We start from the raw sequence: 21,148 nt of genomic DNA on the forward strand, positions 1-21,148 counted from the left end.
CACAATGTGGGATTCCTGCATTCGACACCGCAGAGTTTAGGAGGAGGAGTAAATTAGATTTAAATTCAGAGGTAAGGAGGTAGAGCATGAAAGAGTACAAAAAAGTCTTTATATTTTTGATCAGCTCAGTCAGTTTTTGTCAATTTGAATGAGAGTTATATGCTATTGTGATCCAATATCAGCGGTACCAAGAAGTGTAAAAATTTTCACATCGATGTCACAAAAACTGAGGGACTAGTTCGCAGTTCATGATGCGCATGACTAAATCGATTCAGCACATCACATTCAAGCATCAAATATTCGTCAAAAATGAGAATACAAAATTTCTTATTAAACAAAAACTATATATTTATTTTAACTTAAGACCCTAGTTTCAACTTAAGCCATGGAGTGAGGATTCCTAAAATGTTTTTTGCCGCGGATCGAAGAACTTCTCAACCAAAGAGACAAACCAAGAGGACAAGAGTCAGAGAACATGTTAACGCAAGATATGTGCTATTATGCTCTTTGGCAGCTACTACCATATAGTACGTTCGATTCGATACTCTCTAACATAGCGTCACGAAGATAGCTGTTGTTAACATTAAATAATTTATCACAGCAATATAATTTTATAGCTGTAATTAGAAATCGTAAATGAATCGTTCCACCGTTTTTAAAGTGTCATCAATGGAATGAACACAACTTGGCAACAAGTACAAATATAATTCCATAACAGATTACATCTTGCAAAACTGATTATTTACATATAATATAAGAAAGAAGTGATTCAAGAAGAGGTACTTTTTTCAATAGTCTTTTTTAACAGATCACGATTGAGCCATGTCAAGCTGACATGTTATTCTTGTTCAGTATTGTTTGACATTTCATTGTGAAAAGACTTACGCCTGAACACTATTTACAAATCGCTCAACTTTATTATGAAAATTTTCGTTCGATAAAGAATTTGTTTCGCGTGCTTCGCTCAACTTATGGCGTACTATTCGCAACACTATCACCCATCTTGAGACCGAGCATTGATTATTGAACAATATTCGAGCGAATGGACCACGTCCACCAGGCAGTGAAGAAAATATAGCAGCCCTAGCTGCTTGAACAACTTGAAGCCGAGCTAAAGCCGCTCGACCATCTCAAACTACATTGCTTTACTCTATTTTCTCTTCAAAAATTCTAAGAAGATCCGATGTTTTCGAGCCAAATTTTGTTCAGCGATTAGGCCCATTTCTGGCTCACTTGATATGTAAGCAAGCAAAATTTGGATGAAGAGCAGACTGAAGAGTTTCAAGAGCTGCCATTTCATCCAGAGAAAATAACGGTTTAATGTGGTTTGTGAGTGGTGGAATTGTCGGTTCATATTTCCTCAAAAATGATGTCGGTGAGACCGTAACCGTCAATGTTAGTGAGCTATGATAACCAACTATTTGATGTCTGAAATTGAAGCTTGTGATCTTGGCGACATTTTGTTTCAAGAAGAGGGTGGCACTTCTTTGGCATCAATAAATGGATTTGTCGAAAAACATTTCGTTGAGCATATAATTACAAGTTTTGAGTCGGCCGATTGGCCACCAAGGTAACGTTGTATCACACTGTTAAACTTTTTCATGTGGGGATATGTAAGGTCTAAAGTGGAGTTTCTTTGAGCGAAACATCGCGCGTGTCAAACGCCAGTTACCAGTCGAAATGGTCGGACGAGTCATCAAAAATTTAACTGAACGGATAGATTATCTGAGACGTAACCGCGGCCAACATTTAAAAGAGATAATCTCGAAAAAATAAAAGCCAAAGAACGATCTTTCGAAGATAATAAACATTCCCCATTAAATTTTAAGTTTATGTTTTCTTTAAAAAGTAGGAAACCTCGAAATGGATCACCCGTTACATTAAAATATAGAAAAATAACTATAAACATGTTACGTACTCATTTATTCATCATTAATGCTTTGTCATTATTAACTTAATTAATTTCTAATGAAATAGAAATTATGATAGGTCAAATATATTTCGGGTTTTATTTTAAGCAAAAATCATATTTCAATTGCCTGGCGACTTTTGGTCTTATTAGCATTATATGCCGACATATCTTTGAGTTTAACTTTTCAGTTTAGTGAAGGTAAGGCCTTCAACTATTTCTCTACAGCACATGATTTCGCTGCGTATTTAATTAGCTTAAGTTGTCACTTGGAATAAAAATGAATTGATAAGCCTTGCAGGGAGCATATTTAGACCCCAGCGTATATATATTTTTATGTACGTTCAAATGTGTATAATAGTTTTATATGCTTGTGGCACAGCTAATGACTAGAAGTCATGAATTCTTATAGATAATTATTTTGTTAGGCTACTAGTTTAAGTAAATAAATATAAKAAAAATAAATATATTTGCTTTAAAAAAGTAAATTTAAATTTCACAATTTATACATAWAKTAGATAATGATTATATAAATGAATTGATTAGAATTTCATTAATGTCTGACAACTGAAAACAATTATTCCGCTGCAGTGTAATGTAGTATATTTTTCGGGTATTTAGACATATGGTTTTTATTTCGGTAATACTCATTTCGGATTTGGTCTTTTTGGTAGCTGTTACTTTATTAACTAAGTTTAGTTTTAATTAACGTACTTACGCCGAGAAAAGTTTGCAAATCCAGCAAATTTATTACCAAAATTCGCAAAGTCGGTAAATCAAGTAACCATGAACTGTTTATGCTAGGTGGTAATGTGCATCCTCAGATACACCTTACCACCAGAGTATCAAAGAATACAATTGACACTTTGCCCATCAACTTTATGGAAGTTTCTACGAAAGCATCTTGGTTTGGGTACTTACAGTTTCCAACGTTCGGTGAAACGAGATGGCCGCTGATTCCGATTTTCGCAAACCAATTTTGTTCTGCAATGCAGCTCACTTTTGGTGGATGGGTACCTTAACCAACGAAATTGTTACTTTTACAATGATGGTAAACTGCAATAAATTATTAATACTGCGTTACATTCTTACATAGTCACTGTTATGTGAACTCTTTGGCATTTAGAGTGATTGGTCCGCACTTCTTCGAAAATTAAATCAGTGGGGAACGCTTTACAGCCATGATTTTTTATAGAGAGAGCGTTTTCCTTGAAGATGTTGATGACGATGTTTGGTTCCAACAAGGCGGAAACCTTCAAAATATTGAAGGAAACTTTTGGTGAGCGATGAGGAATGGAGTCATAATTTAAAGCATCAACAATCATAATGATATCTGAATACAACTAAATTGAACTAATTTTATTTCATTGGTCTGATTTTTCTTTTCTGAATGAGTCAAATGGGTCGAATGAGTATTAGAATGAATATTAGATAATGAAGACGGACACCAAAGGCTACCTTCATTAAGTATTATTAAGAAAGTTCTTGGAGTCACTCAACTAGTGAATAAAGGTTCCAGAAAGTAACTATCTTTATTTACATTTATTACATAGATTTTTCTTCATATTTAATAAATATATCAATTATTGATTTAGATGACTTTCACTAAAAATGCTGCTTTCAAAAATCCTCATATTGTATAATGATTTCTACTATTCCAGTCAGAGTATTTAATATGAAGCTCTCGTTGAGTCTGTAGGATCGATTTTATTCCGCAAACGTCTTAGAACACCGAAATCGGGTTACGCAAATGAAGTCAGTACTTCAAAGATACGACAAAAAATTATCTGATATCTGATTGATATATTCAGGGGTATTTCAATTTATGACATTCAATAAAATTGAACAACACCACTGTTCTGCTCTTGACCGCCGCTAACAGTCAGCCGTCAAAAAATCACTATATAAAAAACAACTGGGATATTATGGACACGGTATTTCATAGGGTATCAATTGATCAAAATGTAAAGCAAGTACACAAATGGAAGCGATTTTTGGAAACCATGTAAGAAAAGATAATGAGAGATTCCTAGGATTCTATACTGATGCAATAGCTAGTGGCAATTGATAATAATCATCTCTCAATTACATTTGTCTTAAGATAATAATGTTTAATGTGTTTAATTTGTGCTAAGCAGTTGGAGTAGCTCTTACCGTCATATGTGGTGGTACGAGCAATAAGACTTAGAGAAGCTAGGTATATGAGGCGCCCCAGAGAGAAACAGATAGAAATTCAACAAAGCTTCGATTGCATTTCTTACAATTTACGTCACTGCATCGCAAAACATTATCCGGGCAGTTCCTTCTCAGCGAAGAGTTTGTGTACGGATTTCCGAATAGCAGACCACTGTAGCGTCTTTCAAGCGGAGGTAGCTGCCATCAAGGCATGGATACATGTACTGTTCCGAAATGCTGCTTCCTTCAGAGATATGTGCATTCACTCCGTGCAGCTATACAGGCTTTCAGCTCACTGACTGTCCGCTCAAAACTACTCAAAGAGTACATGAGCCCAATAGCAATAGCTTTAAGCTTCTTCCATGATTTCGTGCAATCTTACGCGAGTCGGTTTTTCGTTGTCTTCTTGCGTTCTAATATTAGACTTTTGACCTCCAGTGAGCTCAGCAAGTACTGGTCAGCCACCAGAACTTATGCGGCTGTTACATACTTCTGGCCCAGAGTGAATGAACAAGCATCGTAAAACTTTTGAAGGTTCGCAGAGTCAACCAATGACATCTGTTAACAATAACAGTTCATTATTATATTAGTCGAGTATAGTATCTTTCAATAAAAGTCATGTCCCAACCGGATCCTTAACTTAACTTTTGACATTTACCTGTTTCCGAAACTCCAATACTTCCACCGCTGAAGCCATGAGGGGGTTACTTTTATTAAAATTGCAACCTCTTTAGATTTCAAGAGAGGTAGTGTTCAAATTTAAAACTGGGCTTCAAAGACTTCACTTCTTACAATGAATAAATATTTTAATCTTTGCATTAGTTTCCATTCAAAGTATGACTAAACGTTGAGCAAATATAACATTTTATTCAAAATTCCTTTACAAAATGACTAGAACATGGCACAGCAGATTTCTTAAAGGCACTATTAAAATTTCAATAAATATACCAAAGGTAAACAATTTTTTCGGATATTAAATATATAGTTAAATAGTTTAATGACTATTATATTTTCAAAAGAAAAAATATAAATTTTTTAAAATTATTTTTAATTATTTTTTGCGTTTCCTACTTCTCATATAAAAATTTAGTTCTATACCGTTTTCGTTGAAAATTATCTATGTATGTGTTCAAACATTAACGTCTCTTCTGACGGTTTTAGAAGACAGACGGGATTTCTCAGTGCGCCTGTTGGTATGCTAAGTGCCGTGACAACTGAATTCCGGTTGATAAAAGCTGACAGCTAATGGCTTTGAGGTTTCCGGTGATTGACTAAAATATAAGTGAACGCCTAAGCGTATGCAACATATAAATGTATGGCGTTGTAAAATTGTGAGATACACCCATATGAACGGAATGAGTTCATGTGAATACCGAGATGCATATAATGAATAATGAAATATTTATGTTCATATTCATGTAACAAGCAGTAAAAAAATAACGAAAAATTAAAAAAATATAAAAACAATATAATATACCTTTTTAACTGCTCATATCAACTAACTAAAACCCGAAAAAGAAAATTAACGATCACTAAATGGCGCAATTGTGAAAGAAAAAGTTTGTTTTTACTTTTCTGTACTTTTTAAAAATTTTAAAACGGTTAAGTAGAACTTTTGTAATATTGACAAAACGTTTTGAGAAAATAACTTTCGAAAATAAGGCCACGAAATAATAAAAATTTTGTCAAATTCTTCTAAAGACAAATTATTTGAAAAGAAAAGCTTCAATATTACTCAAAATTTTTACTTCTTTTGATTTTTGTTCTAAAATACCTTCTTAAAATATGAAAATTGTCAAAAATACTATTATTGCTGCCCTTGTAAAGAAAATTAAATTTTTATAAATTAAATATGTGTTACTATGTAGATTTATTTTTAAGCATAATATATTTCTATGTACATACAGCCAATCTATGAACATTTTGTAAGCCATTAGAACTCTTCAGCTGTTATCCTTTGTTTGTGCGTATTGGAATGAACTCACTCGTCCTTGAAAAATTGCTTGCATCTGCAGGTAAGACACATATAAGGCTGGCGGTTTATAATAATTTGTTCGTGAATATATGTATACTTACCTTCGTAAATACATACACAACTATACATATAGGCAGATGTACGAATTAGCTACACAGATTTATAGCAACAAAAAGGCTTGCTACCATTTGACATGTGTACTCGCACCTATTACCTAATAAATACACATGCATGTAAATATATATGTATTTACCTCATAAGTACATCCTTTTATATGTACATATATTTGTATTTTAATAACATTGTGCGAAAAAGAGAAGAAATCAGTTGTGTGCAGCAAATAAATCAAATAAAAGTCGGCGCGCATCGACTTCATTGACATTTAGAGAGCAACAGGCTGAGTTTAAAGCAAGGATGCCAACTAATTGTAAAAATAAAATAACACAAACGAAGAGTCAGCTTAGCCTTTATTAAACAACTTGTTTCCGGTCGTTCAGCTTGTATGGCAGCTATATGCTCTAGTGCTCCGATCTAAATAATTTCTTTGGGGATTGTAGCATTGTCTTGGATAATAATCTGTGCCAAATTTCATTAAGATATATCGTCAAATACAAGAGTTTTCCACACAAGGACTTGATGCGGTTCGTTCAGTTTTTATAGCACCTATCATCAGTGGTTCCTTGAGGGACTACAAGGTTCGTTCCGTTCCATGCAAGAAAGCTGTGCGTGAATTCATCAAACACCAGCCGAAATCATCATTGAAACTCATGGAAATGGAATTGAACATCTTCAAAACATCAATTTATCGCATTTCGATCGAACATTTGGGCTTATGATGCGGTTTGTTCCGCACAAATTGACTGACGACCAAAAATTGCTCCAACATTCGAAGGGCATCATTAAAGTGGTCAAAAATCACATATTCACCTGATATGGCACCGTGCGACTTCTTCCATTTCGGAAAAATGCATTTGCCCATGAAAGGAAAGCGTTGTGCGGACGTGTTTTAAGTCCTCGTATTTCATTCAATTATGTTTGTAAGCCTACTGTGTACCTATGTGCCTTGCGTTGTTTTGCAATATCCAGCTGAAGATACAGTCCGACTTTAGTACTATTTCGCCATTTGCATATTTTGATGCTTGACCTAAAAAAATGCTATCGAAACTTTAAAGGAACAGCAGCCATCATTGGGACAAACCTGAATGGAATACATTTTGCAATAAGCTCTCATCTGATCTTTACCTAATATAGCACTTCATATTTCTTTTGTCATTTACTTGAAGGAAACGTCGAATACATTATACACATTATACACAATGAGCTGAGTCGATTTATCCATTAACGACTGCCTGTACTGTATGTGTGAACTAATCCCTCAAATTTTGGGACTTTTAACTGAAATTTCGCACACATCTGCTGCTCATTTGTCGGAAGCGTCGATATTGGACCACTAAAGAATTAAGCTGTCATACAAACTGAAAGATCGGAATCAAGAGCTTGTATGGAAAACTGTTTTTTTCTTTGCTGACAGTGAGCTCAAAGCTCTTCAAGGAGTGTATTAAACTATTAAACTTGTCTGAGTGCCTGGCAATAGCGGAATCGTAGGAAACTGTAAATCCGAGTAAAGGGCACACTTACCCAAATTACGTTTGGTGTGAATGGAGGATTTTGCCCTGTTTCCGTGCACTCGGGTTCTGGACCTACGAGCATCGCGCGAGCTCAGCACCTACATTTTGACCCAGAGTGGAACGTAAAAGGTCTATTGAACTACTAGTTTTAGCAAGGCTCACATCGCCGGAATGATAGGTGTCATATGGACAGTGTCCTATAGGCGCTCACGCGGTGAGGCTGAAGATTTTTGAGATCGCAACTTGTCAAATATCTAGATACCTTCTCCTTCAATGTCCAGATTTCATGATGCGTATTCGTTGCCATATTTTCCACGAACCCGACGAACTAACTGGAGTAGATATTAGCCGGCTCAATAAATTTGTGGCTGGCTCTAAGCACTGAGTAGATATATGACTACCTTTTTGATCCAAACCGGTTCTGGCCGACAAGCGTCTCTAGAAATCCAAGTGAAATTATCCATGATCTCAGAAATCAGGATACTTACCTAACCTAACCTAACCAATTGCGCAAAGAAACGACATGAATCGAACAAATGGTTCAGTTCGGATTACTATTGCATACATACTCGTACAGCTGTCATACAAATTGACCGATCAAAATCACGACAACTTTTGATCCGACAAGATTTATGTAAAGGCTAAAATAGCTTTGGTGCTGCCAAAGTTGGTGTTTTTTCTTATTTTCTTACACATTTTTAGAGCAGCTGAACTCAAGAACTAGTAATGTTAGCCTTTAAAAATGACAGCTGAAGAGTTCGCGTCTCCTTCAGTTAAAGTTAAACGCACTGCGCTTCAAGGATTGACAGAACTAGAAAAGTTACGCCATCCACTTAGGAAGTAACGTTCAGTCTATTTTAGTTGCAACTCTTTGAAAGTCATCGAAAATTTTTTATATAAACATACGATAGTTTATATTGCATACGATCATATTATATTATTAAGTCAGAAAGTCACACACTTAATCCACTGCTCCTACATGGCAACTCTGTTCGCCTTCTGCCCAGCAGAACAAACCAACCGATCGCACGCTCCAAAAGCAGACAGGTAGGCAATGCACACACCTTTGTGCCATTGTTTATTATTGTCTTTTACCGGCAAATAAAGCGAATAGCAGTGGTCAGCCGATCGCGCATTTACGCGCTGCATCTCTCCGCTTGCTCTCACCTGAGCGTACGCTCTCTTGCGCTCTAAGTCGGTGGAGGACAACCAAGTGCTGAGCGAATATTTTCCGGCGCGCAATGTCATTCAAGCGACTTCACAGCTGTTGCTTCCATGCGCTCCGGCTGCAGAATAAGCAGGCCGCCAGCCGACAGCCGAAACCACCAGCCGCCAATCACCGTCTCCGGCGCTCACATGTGCGCTTAGTTGGCTAAAGTGCTTTTTGCTGATGAATTTGGATTTTTAATATCCAACTAAAGCTTGTTTGCGGCAGACGTGTGTGTGGACGCGAGTGCGCCCTACTACAATAAAAGCAAATTATACATACTTACAACAACAATATAGCAATAAATAAATAAAATATTTAACAATACGGACACGCAATTTCCAAGTGGCAGACAAGTGGGCACTTTTCGGTTCGCATTTGTGATGTGTTATAAAATAATTGTTTTTGGTGTTTTCAATTATGGAGTGAAAAGTTGCACAAAAGAAAATACGAAACAAAATGTACGGGATTATTTGAAAATACATAGAAAAAAGACTTTCTAAGTTTATTGATACAACAACAACACGGAAAAATCATGGTAAATGCAAAGAAATTGGAAAAACGAAACAACAAAAGTGTTTAAAGAAAATAGTGTGTAAGAGAATTTGCAGAAAGTTGTTATAATTTCGATAAAATTGTGAAACGGATTAAAACATAATTATTTAAAATATTGTGAAAGAATTTTTTTATAAAATTATAAAACAAAAATTGTAAGTGTACTTGTTGTACAAGAAAAAGATAGACTTTTATGAAAATTTCAAAAAAAATTTTAAGATCTATTTAAAAAAAAAATTTTTTTCAGTGTAATTTTTCCAAAAAAAAAATTGTCCACTTTTAATTTCTGAAAATATTTGTAAGAACTACCGTTACTTGTAATAAGCAAAAATACTGAAATCAATTGTCAACTGTGTAAATGTCAAATTTTGAGCGATAATCGTGTTTATTGCTAGGAAATGCGCAGTTATAACAACACAAGGCTTCCTCGTTTGTGTGTGCGCCAATAACGGTTCTTGCCGGGAAGACCAACAAAAGCAAATAACAGGCAAATAATAAAAGCGTGAAAAAGTGTTTTTAGCAGCTAAACGCTTCCTCTTTACAATAAAAAAAAAAAAAAAAAAAAAAACAACAACAATAAAAAATCAAAATACCAATAACAAAAACAAAAACAACCATAAGCGGTAAGTGCTTGAAAGAGTGGCTAGCCAACGTACGCGTCATCCGCAACATTGGCCAGCTGTCGGGCAAATATTTGGACAGCACACACACACACACATACATACATATATGCATCTATGTGTATATATAAGTATGCAAGTACACGTGCGAATGTGCCAACGTAAGTGACGCGAACGTGACACGAATGTGATTAGTGAGCGCTACCGTGAAACATTAGACCAATACAACAACAACAACTGTAACTAGCGGACAACCGCAATTTGCATAGCTGCCACACGCATGCCAATAAAGAATACATACAAACGCACACACAAACACCCACACATATATGCAAACACACAACATGCAAGCATCACCAGCCTCGCCGAGCGCCTCGCCGCCAGATTTCGATTTCAATCTGCCGTGTCGCTACTTCAAAAGCTCCTTCGCGCGCTCGCTTTCCATGTATAACGGTGCTGGCGTTGGCGGCAGCGCGGGCGGCATGGGCGGCGCTAATGATATGCAGTGCAAGTCGTTGGATTTCGATATCGGGCAGTATCGCCAAATTAGTGCTTTCAATGGCAACAACAACAACAATAATAACACTAACAACATTAACAACAACAATGTCAATATGGAGTGCAACAGCCTGGAGTGTCCACCTTTGCCGCAGCGCCGACAAGTGGCAACCACAGCGGCCGGCAAGAATGAGGCCAACAACTGCAACAACAACAGCAGCTGCAGCAGCAATGTTTACTTAGAAAGCGACGCCAGCAGCGATGAGCCGGCCGAGGAGGATGCCAAGCCGCCAGCAATACCGGCGCGCTGTCCCATTGTTGTCGCCAAATCAAAGTCAGCCGGCGCGTTGAATATACAGCAACAGCAACAACAACTGTTGGCACAATACAGGCATGTGGCGATTGCCGAGAATGCGAACGCAAGCGGGAATGCGGTTGGCAACGCAGCCACAGCCGCCATTCATGGGAATTTTAACAGGCCAATTAATCACAACACATTGCCGCCACAGCAGCAACAGCAGCAACAACCGCAGCAACAATTCAATGGCATGGCAAATAGTGCCAGCAACAACAACAGCAACCATGAAGATGCATTAGGCGACACAAGAGCTGGCAGAAGCCGCTGCAACAGAAGGAATGTTTGGCCTACAGACCGCGTTGACTCGCAGCAGCAACAACAGCATCACTATCCATCACAACAACAGCAGCAGCAGCAGCAACAGGTTTGTTGTTCAGCTTTCTTGTATTTTACGTGCCTCTAGGCACACACGCACACACACACACAAATAGATATCTAAAATTTATTCTAGCGCGCCTCCGTAGTCTCCGACTGTGGCTTTGCGCCGTTTAACTCGAGATTTTCCTCTGCGTTTTTAATTCATTTGTTTTTCTTTCAATTTTTCTGATTTTTCTGCGTACTGCTCGTGTGTTTTTCTTTTTGTTGTACTAAGAAGAATGTGCAATAAATTTCCTTTTCTGGTGAAATCATTTCTATTTCACGTTTTCATGTCGCGCCGTCAAATGCGAAAAGTGGGTTTATATGGTGGAAGCTATGTGGCGCGCTTCTTGCCGAGCGTACGAGAACAGCTATGCGCTCCATTTAGTCGCTAGCGCTCACGATAATACTTAGTCTATGAAAAATGGTTTGATCTTATAAGGAAGGGTCTATGTTGTTGGTTTGGCGGCCTGATTTTCCATAATTCAATGACTTCACTGCTCTTTTTCACTCAATTAATGTAATGATTACTCAATAATAAGTTTAATTACATGAGCATGTGGTGTATTGCGTGTGTGTTGTCGGTCAATCAGTACCAAAATAGGTAGACCCTCATTTATAGCAAGGTAGAACTAGTCTACTTTGATGAACATTTGTCTTTTGTAGATATATATTTGAGATCTGCGTTATTGAATTGGGTCATTCGTGCAGAGTTAAAACTTAATGTTATGGACTTCTTCTTTATTGGCGTACACACTGTTACGCGGTTATAGCCGAGCGCTCTAACCGTTCTTCCTGGCGCCAATTGGAGAATTAAACTGTAGCCAGGTCCTTCGTCACCTGGTCTCCCCAACGGAGTGGAAGTTTTCCCTTCACCTGCTTCCACCGGCGGGTATTGTATCCAATATTTTCAGAGCTGTAGTGTTTTCAACCATTCGGACAACATTACCTAGCCAGGATGAGCGCTGTGCTTAAATTCGCTGAACTATATCAATGTTGCCGTATATTTCGTACAGTTCATGGTTCCATCGACTGCGGTGTACCACAAGCCTTTTGTAGAACCTCTCTCTGGAAAACTCCTAAGCTGGACTCATCATATCTTGTCACCGTCCATGCCTCTGCACCATGTAGCAAGACGGGGATTATGAGTGTCTGGTAGAATTTGGTCTTCGTTTGTCGCAAGAGAACTTTACTTCTCAATTGCCTACTTTGTTCGAAGTAGCACCTGCTAGCAGGAGTTATTCTGCGTAGGATTTCGAAGCTGACGTTGGTGTTGGTGTTGGTGTTGAATGTCAACAGTGACGTGGCAGCCTAGTCGCGAGTGCGATGGTTGTTGATTCCAATGATTGTAGATTGAAGATCTACCTTCTCAATTCAGCTGTGCAGCTCGAATTAGATTGCAGAAAACGCACGATAGGGAGTTGCCTTTTCTGAAATCTCGCTTGGTATCTGAGAGATCTTTGCTCTGAGAGATCTTTGCCGATCCTGCCGAAGATTTTGGTATTACACAATGTCAGCATAAACGCACGTATTGGTTTTGCGCGGATAGCAAATTCAGACATCGTGGCATAAAGGCAGCTCTTTTTGTACTAACAGAAGCAGCTTTGAAATCGACAGAATGGTGGTATATGTCGATTATCTTTTCCAAGACTTGGCGCATGGTGCATATCTGGTCAGTCATAGATAACTTGATCAGAATCTCTTTTCTTGCTCTCTCACTTGTCAGCTGTCAGGGCACCCTGATCTGTTTTCTGAGCTGGCAGCAAAACACAATCAGGGTGCCGTCAACCAGCAGTTAATGAAAAAGGCGGAATGACAGAAGAGTAGCGCTATAATTAGTTGACGAAATTAGTGTGAAGTGAAATTTCATTGAACTGTGCGAACATATTTTGACAAAATAAATGTTTATGTATAATTTATTAAATACCCAAGCTAATATTTTTCAGCAGTGACATCATTGGCAAATGCTATAAAAAATGTGAGTTTTGACAACTCTCTCTCGAACCAAAGAGTCTCGTATCAAGTTATCTATGTGGTCAGTTGCTGATTCCACACTGATAAGCTCCAATACGATTGTTGACGGTGGCGTTTAATATTTCACACAATATATTGAATAGGCTTATTCCACGGTAGTTGGTGCAGATCACTGCTATTCAGCAAGCTGGAGAACTGTTCACTCCATAATTTCACTATGTTCTGGGCATCAGTCACTAGATCACCTCTGGTGATTCTACAAGAATAAGCGCTGGTCTTGAAATCTTCTGTTACTTGCCGCATCTTTTCGTAGAATTTTCGAGCATTACTCCTGTCGCTCTGCTTGTCAAGCTCTTCGTACTCATGCATTTCAGCCTATCTCTTTTCCTCCCATCCGGCACGTATTAAGGAAGACCTGAATGTAGATTTTATTTAATGTCTTCAATCTTTAAATTTATATTAAATTAAATTTTTACTTAATTTTTAAATTAAGTTGTTATAGTATAAATTTTTTTCTAACTTGAAAATGCCAACAACTTGTCGCAAGGAGACACTTCACAAGTGTAAACAAAATAAAGAGAAAACTAAAAAATGTGAATAAATGGCGCTTGCAAGTAAATAGTTGAGTCCATTTCTCAACAGCTTTTGCTAATTTGATTTGCCGCATCTCGCCAGCAGCACCTTAAACACGTCCAACACCCGAATACACTTGCGAGCGCACCTATTTGCTACTACACTTTTATTTCCACTTAAAATGTCAAAGCAAATCAATCATATCTAATTAGTTGCAACACCAAAAATGTGGACTCCAATCAATGGTGCCGCGGTGTCTTATGGCATGCCACCATCCGGCCACACTTTTCCACCACTGACATATAAATTGCGGCACCCCTTATTATGGCCTAAGTGACAAGCTACTCATATTTATCATAAAATGGAATGGAAAATTATGCGTGTAAACAACAACAACAGCTGTCCAGCCACCTGAATTGATTTATCACTTTTCACCGACTTTGACGTTTCGAAATTAGCCTCTGGCCTAATTTGCTACTGAAGAGTAGTACTAACGACTAACGGTATTTACTTGCATTTGATTTATTGAGAAAAGTGCATTTAATGCCGTTTTGGTAAGCCACATAATGTCATGTTGGCTAGTGATTAATCAGTGGATTAGTGGAGTGACAGGAAAAAGTTGTTGGGTAAAAATTCACAGCTTTCAAGACAAACAATTCGAATATAAAATGCGATGAATATAATGGATATTACAATATAATGAGAACATATTAATATATTCATATTAATCCAATAAAGGAAGGGAACAAACTATTAGGCATAACAAAATGGTTCTAATGGTTTAAATTTGTTTATCCAAAATAAATTTTAAAAGCAGTAAACTTAAAAAAAAAGTTGTCTTCTCGCAACGAAAACATCGTTCATAAAGATCGATCCGATCAGTTCTTAGAAATGCGAAGGAAAAGTCTTAAATTGGAAAACATAAAAGCCTGCTGTACTCACCGCAGGAAAATTAATATTTAATATTCATGACGTGCATGGAATTATACATCGATAAGAATATACCGTGGAACCCCTAGGAACTCCACAAACGTATGTAGTTTACAGATAGGCCTGCCGTTTTCTGCCACTCTCTCGTCCGTGCCGAGCAACTCCGTTATGGCATGGTACCATTGGAAAGGGCTGCCCCTAAGTAGTAAGTCGAGCGTGAAACGGCTTTACTGCCGAGAGTAACTCTAAACGTCTTTGTAAAGTTTACCTTCTTCCTAAGGCTGTCGCTTGGAAGAAGAGACATCGGTGGACATCTCCTAAGACATTGATTTGTTATGGCGACATTATCTTCCCTTTGCCAAAACCCTCTACTGCCATCTGCAGCATTGTATGCTTCACTGCCTGTTAGATGACCAGATCCAGCGGGTTGAGCGCCAGCATAATAAAAAATTTGTTATCTCCAGTCGTAAGAAGTGCAAAAAAGAACTCAATGTTGATAAACTGGATACAGTGCGAGCTTTTTGTTGTAATAATTTAACAACTTCACCATTTAACTTTCAAGTGAGGTTATTGAAACCAAAACACCAAAGGAATTTCCAAAAACAAAAATACTTATATAAAATTCATACAAGAATTGGAATAAGCGAAGCTCAAATATAAATGCATAGCCAGGAAAAAAGTTAATATTCATTTTGAAAAAAAAAAAATATATAATGAAAAAATTGCTCTTTATTTTTTAAAATATTATATGGGCACACGACTCCATTTAGAGTCAAAAAAATATTTTTCTTTACTCCATATACACCGCTTTATTTCAAATCATCAAATGTCTACGTTCCGGCGGCCACTTCCCGCAAAAAATTGTTTGTTACAATTTGTTTCGGGCAACAGATCTCAACCGATTAGATAAGCGAAGTAAAATCCAACACTTTATTAACGAAAACGAAAACTCTTGCAAAATTTCTTTTTTATTAAATAATAACTCACTTACTCTATAAAACGAGTGAAATCAGCTTTTGTGGCAATTACAATACGTTAGAAAATTTATGCATTCCAGTGCGTGTTTCGCACATTCAACCCTATCGCACTCGCCGTCGTCGCCAAGCAACAACATAAACTTCAACTTTATCGCCGAGTGATTAAACGTTTCGGAATTATGACGACATCGGCCGACATCAACGTCACTCGCGTGCGCAGCATATGCCAACTGATAAACGTAATGCGCCAAGTGGAAAATCGCGAGGCATGCAAAATTCCGCATTTTATTCCGAATGCAAAAAAAACCATAGCTATAATAACTACATGCACGCCAGTCAAAATGTCTATAAAGCGCGCCAACAAATTGTTTCATTGAACGATATGCAATGCATTAAAAGCAAAATTTTAAAAATGCAAAAAAGAAAATTGAAAATTTTCAAATAAGTGGAAATGCTGCGCTTCAAAAATATGCGGTTTTTAATTTTTTTTTTTTTTTTTTCAATATTTTCCATGAGTGTTTACATTCATATGCGCTGCTGGTGATTACTTATGGACGTAGATATATGTATATAAAATATTTTATTTTCCAATAAATATCGAATCAAATAATAAAACAAATTGTGCAATTAAAAGACGCTGATTTCAAAGGCCATTACCAGCTTTTTGTCTAATAAAAAAATTCGAATCTTTTTATTTCGTTTCACATACATACATACATATATGATTTTTTGTTATAATTTTGTGCTTGGCTGGTATTTACAGTGTGTTAGCAAAGGAAATCTGAAAAATTATTAACGGAATAAAATTATAAAATTGTTAGTGATAAAAAAAAGAATATATACAAATATTAATAATTACTGATATAGGCAAAAGTTAGTAAGACTTTCTTCATAATTTTAAAACTCTTAACTGATTTTTCAAAATCTATGCCGTAACCCTCAAAGTTAGGGGGATTACTTGAGCCAACGTTTTCTCCAATTCTCGGAGCCGTTGCCCCCATTCAATATCCAGAATATGCTTCAATGTGTGTAGCAATTCTCCTTTAATCCCTCGAAACGGTTTCCCCCGAGCGTTCGTTTGAGTTTGCCGAATGGCCAGAAGTCACACGGAGCTAAGTCGGACGAATGCCGGCACGATGTTGGTTGAAAATTTTGCGAAAAACTCACGAAGAATCAATGTAGTACGCAACGGTGCATTATCGTGGTGCAAAAACAAAGAGTTGTCGGTCCAAAATTCTGACATCTTTTATAAATAGCTTCGCGAACTCAAATAGCACTCCTTGTTGACTGTTAACCTCGACTTTGAACTGCTTTGGCGTGGTTTTTTCGGCTTCGGCTCACCTTTGCCACGACATTCTGTTTCCGGGTCGCCAGCATATATCCAAGATACATCACCAGCAGTTATACGTTTCATGACATCCTGGTAGTCGGAAGGCATTGTTTCACAGACGTTAATGGAACGCTGTTTTTCGAAAAGTAAGATCTCTGACTGTTAATCGTCGATTCTCAAGCTCGAGTTTCTTTATTTTATTGGCGTGTTGATGATCAGTTGATGTTGTTGGCCGTTCTAGACGTTGGCGTCGTCAACGCAACCTCGACTCTCTTTGAATAATTTTTACCAATCAAAAAGACTTGCTCGCGATAAACAAACATCTCTACTCATTTATTCGAAATACTTGTTTCGGAAATGGAAGGCAAGTTGCTTCTCTCAAAAATATTTTGTAACCAGCCCTTCAGTTTTTGAGATATTGATCTGAAATTTTACACAAGTCCTCTCCTCCCTAAGAAGCTATTTATCTGTTAGAACCACCCATATCAGACCACCTTAGCTTATAGTTGCCATACAAACTGAAGAATCAAAATCGTGTCGTTGTATGTTAAGTATAAGTTATTCGTAGAGATATCAACCCGAAATTTGGCACGAATTACACTGTGAAACATTTTTGGGATTATTGTCTGGGGGGTGAGAAATTCCAAGTCATTCCCTTTAGGGTTCGTATGTGCCAGTTTTTTTCATGATCTTTTAAATTGTTTCCTTATCTTGATGTTTTTTCGCTTAGTTGCAAAATTTTGCCAAACAATACCAAAAAAAAAAAAAAAAAACAATTTCCGAGAATACTCTTAACATCCTTGCGACAGAAACATCGTAGTTGTTAGAACGATGCTTTCCCAAGAAGCCTTCTATTACTTCTTTGATTGCCTGAAATATATTCAATTCAGCGTCAATCAAAATATTGTTGAATGCGTCACTTTTAATCAGCTTTCGTATATCTGGACCATTTAGTACGTCTGATTGGAAAAAATTAATTTGTTAAGAAGGAAAACCATCGGAAATAAGGAAAAAATTTAAAAGGTCATAAAAAAAACTGAATAACGAATGACATACGAACGCCAAACCCTTTGAGGGTTTTACTATATTGACCCTGACTTGGAATTTCTCACCCCCCAGATTCCAAACTCCCAAACAAAATGTACACATCGGATGTCATGCTACATATCTGAGAGAGAACAAGTGCTTCTTTGGTAGGTTATAACCGAAGTTAAATTTTCTTTTTTAATTAATTTTTTTAAAATTTGCCCCACTATGCAACACGCCACTGAATTCCCAAATATGTGCCTAATGTCGCCGCAAGCGTTGCGCTTATCAACCTAAGCCGCCACAAAACTGGCTCGCAGTGCGAAAAATGTACAAATTTGTAATACAACAAAAACAAATATAGATAAAGTCACAACAAGCAATGTTGCCACGATTTTAATTTGCAATCGAAAAAATGCGTATGGCTCTAAACATATTTATATATTGATATATGTATGTATGTATGTATATGCTTGCTGTCTTTTTGCTTTTGCAGACTTTTCAACAAATCACTTGTTGTTCGGCTTATGCATTTCTTCCATACTGACAAGCAGCTATTCATTTAGCCAAAGCCAGAGCACTACTGTCTGTCGAACCTCGTTCCCAGCTATGCGCCGTTATGCAGCCGCCTGCTCAACACTGCATATTTGTCGGCTTGGATTTGTGCAAATTACACTTTTTGGACATTCGCAAGAAAACGTTTAAGTCGTTCAGCAATTTGGACATACTATACACACACGCCTGTCAACGTGGCATGCGGCATGTGGCAACAATGTCGAAAAAAAAAGTTTATTATTACCATTACTGCGCGTATTATTAATATTTGTTTATGTTAACAAGCGTGTAAATAGTCATTGAAAGTAACGGTCACGTTTACGTCGCACATTGCAAGTTCAAGTGTTTGCTTTCTCCGCGCATGCGCAGTCGCAACCGTGCAACAGGCGTTTTCAAGCATTTTTTGCCGCTTTTACAAGTATTGGAGCTGTACAATGTAGATGTGTAGGTAAAATTTGTGTTGAGTGCAATTGATGGCAAATTGGTGCAAGTATCTATGTTTTCTTCGAGATTTTTGCATATTTCTTTTTACTTCAAATATTTTCCGGCAACACTCATAAATTTGCAATAAAACGCACAGCTCGCATAACTGCCAGCAATAATCGTAAACAACACGAATACAACAACAAACTGGTGTACAACAACAAGCCATGTATGTTTTTCGAATGCGTAAATTGGCAATAAACATTTCAAAAACCGTAAAAAGTTGGTTCGCATTGGCGGCCTTAATGATTTTCGCCGCATGCAACCGCTAATTGATCAGTGGAGGCGCCACACTAAGCTCACATATATGGTTTTGTATATATGTAGAGGCACATGTGACCATATTGTGTAATTAAAAAATGGAGTTGGATTGATTTTGGCTTTTACTTGTTCACTTTTCTTCATTATAAAGCATTTATAGTAAAAAGGTTACCAGCTTGGTAGAGAGCGAGGCCCTTCTAAGACGTACTTTAGACCCGGCACCCGGTTGCAATGCTATTGAACATTCAACTGACAAGTGTCAGTTTTTCGCGTATTCGGGGTTTAACCACAACCATCACAATACTCTCCGAGGTGTCATTCCGCATGAGCAGGTTGGAGCGAACTCCGAGAAGTCCTGCTGCCCGTGGTACTAGAATTAAGTCTCTGGTCGGAGCTCGTAGCGGAAACGACTACCAGTTGAGCATTCAGACTGCTCTGAACTGGTGAGCAGAGGTTGGAATCCATACGCACACACCATTCACACAAGTAGCTTACCCTAATTCCCTGTTAACCGCCTTCGCCGCCTATACAATTCACGCACAAACGACCCTAACTGTTCGACATTCCGACTAGTGGAGATCACATCGCTTACATCTAAACGTCCATCATTGCAGCTAATCTCTATAATCCTCAATGTGTAAGTACTTCGGATATCAGATAGCTGTTTCCGATGCAAAAATGCATTCAGAGGTCCATGCACCGTCCACGCAGAAAACTCAGACTCACACAGAATCTGAAGTATGGGTTACTCTCAACAAATCCAACGTCCCGAATGTACTCAAAAGTCACTCGACCATTAGGACTGTTGTCTGAACTGACTTGCCACCTACATCTGACCCTATCGTCTAGAAGCCAGGAAGAGTATAGATATGCTTTTGGTTTTCTTCTTTCTTCTTCATCTTTGGCACTAGAAACGTGGATCGGTCTGGGCCAAGAACACAAAACTTCGCCAGTTGCTTCTATGCTTTGCGAGGTCATATCAGTTGTACAATCCAAGTGCGTAAGGATTTCTAAGGCGTGTGCGCCTTTGATACCGTTATCCTCACATGGGTCTCTAGTCGAAAGAGATTTTCACTGAAGCATCAGCTTCCATGCGAACGACATGTCCTAACCAGCGCATTCGTTTGATTTTTATACGCTCTACTTTATTCATGGCGCCATAAATATGAAAATATTTTATGGTTACGTAAAACTCATTCATTATGTATATCATTTTATTATTTTAAATATTTATAAATGTTGTTCTATTCAGTGGCTACAAGCCTTTAAGTTAGCGAAACCAATTTAATTCGTTATTTTAGCTTTAGTATAGAGAATTCGCGCAGTTCAAAGGCTTGCGTAACTAACTTCCAGTTATTTAATCTATTATATTATACCCGGACTACCCAGTAGATATTCCAAACAAGTATTAAAAATTTTCAGCAACTATTTAAAGCGATCCATCAAGTGCGATATGCTGCAGTGCATACCAGCAAGCAGCCGCCACCAACCAACCCAACAGCCGCAACACCAAGTTAATCGCACCGCCCAACCCAAAATAAGGCAGCCCAACCCAGCAATGCTGCGAACAGCCGATTAGGTGCCGTGGCTCATACACAGCTGTATATGTGGATATAAGCGCACATAGCAAAGCCGTAAGACCAAAGAGTTGCCTAGCAAAACGCGCGTAATTACGAATTTTACCGGAAACCGATGCGCTTTGTACATTATTTTGAACGCGCTTTGGCCTCTGCAATTGTAACGGGCCGCCAGCAGTT

General features: G+C 37.7%; 1 protein-coding gene across 1 annotated transcript in view; it reads left to right on the forward strand.

Annotated features, from left to right (window-relative positions):
• Positions 1 to 9,995: 9,995 nt before the first annotated feature.
• The window catches only part of LOC108965488 (probable serine/threonine-protein kinase cdc7), an 82,085-nt gene continuing 70,932 nt past the window's right edge, over positions 9,996 to 21,148 (forward strand). Inside the window, exon 1 of the mRNA XM_018927948.1 lies at positions 9,996 to 11,289. Within this exon, the coding sequence (XP_018783493.1) occupies positions 10,399 to 11,289 (891 nt within the window). The 5' untranslated portion in view covers positions 9,996 to 10,398. The remainder of the gene's footprint in view (positions 11,290 to 21,148) is intronic.

This window comes from Bactrocera latifrons, unplaced genomic scaffold (assembly GCF_001853355.1).
Source record: "Bactrocera latifrons isolate USDA-ARS-PBARC rearing strain unplaced genomic scaffold, ASM185335v1 scaffold_1, whole genome shotgun sequence".
Taxonomy (NCBI): Eukaryota; Metazoa; Arthropoda; class Insecta; order Diptera; family Tephritidae; genus Bactrocera; species Bactrocera latifrons.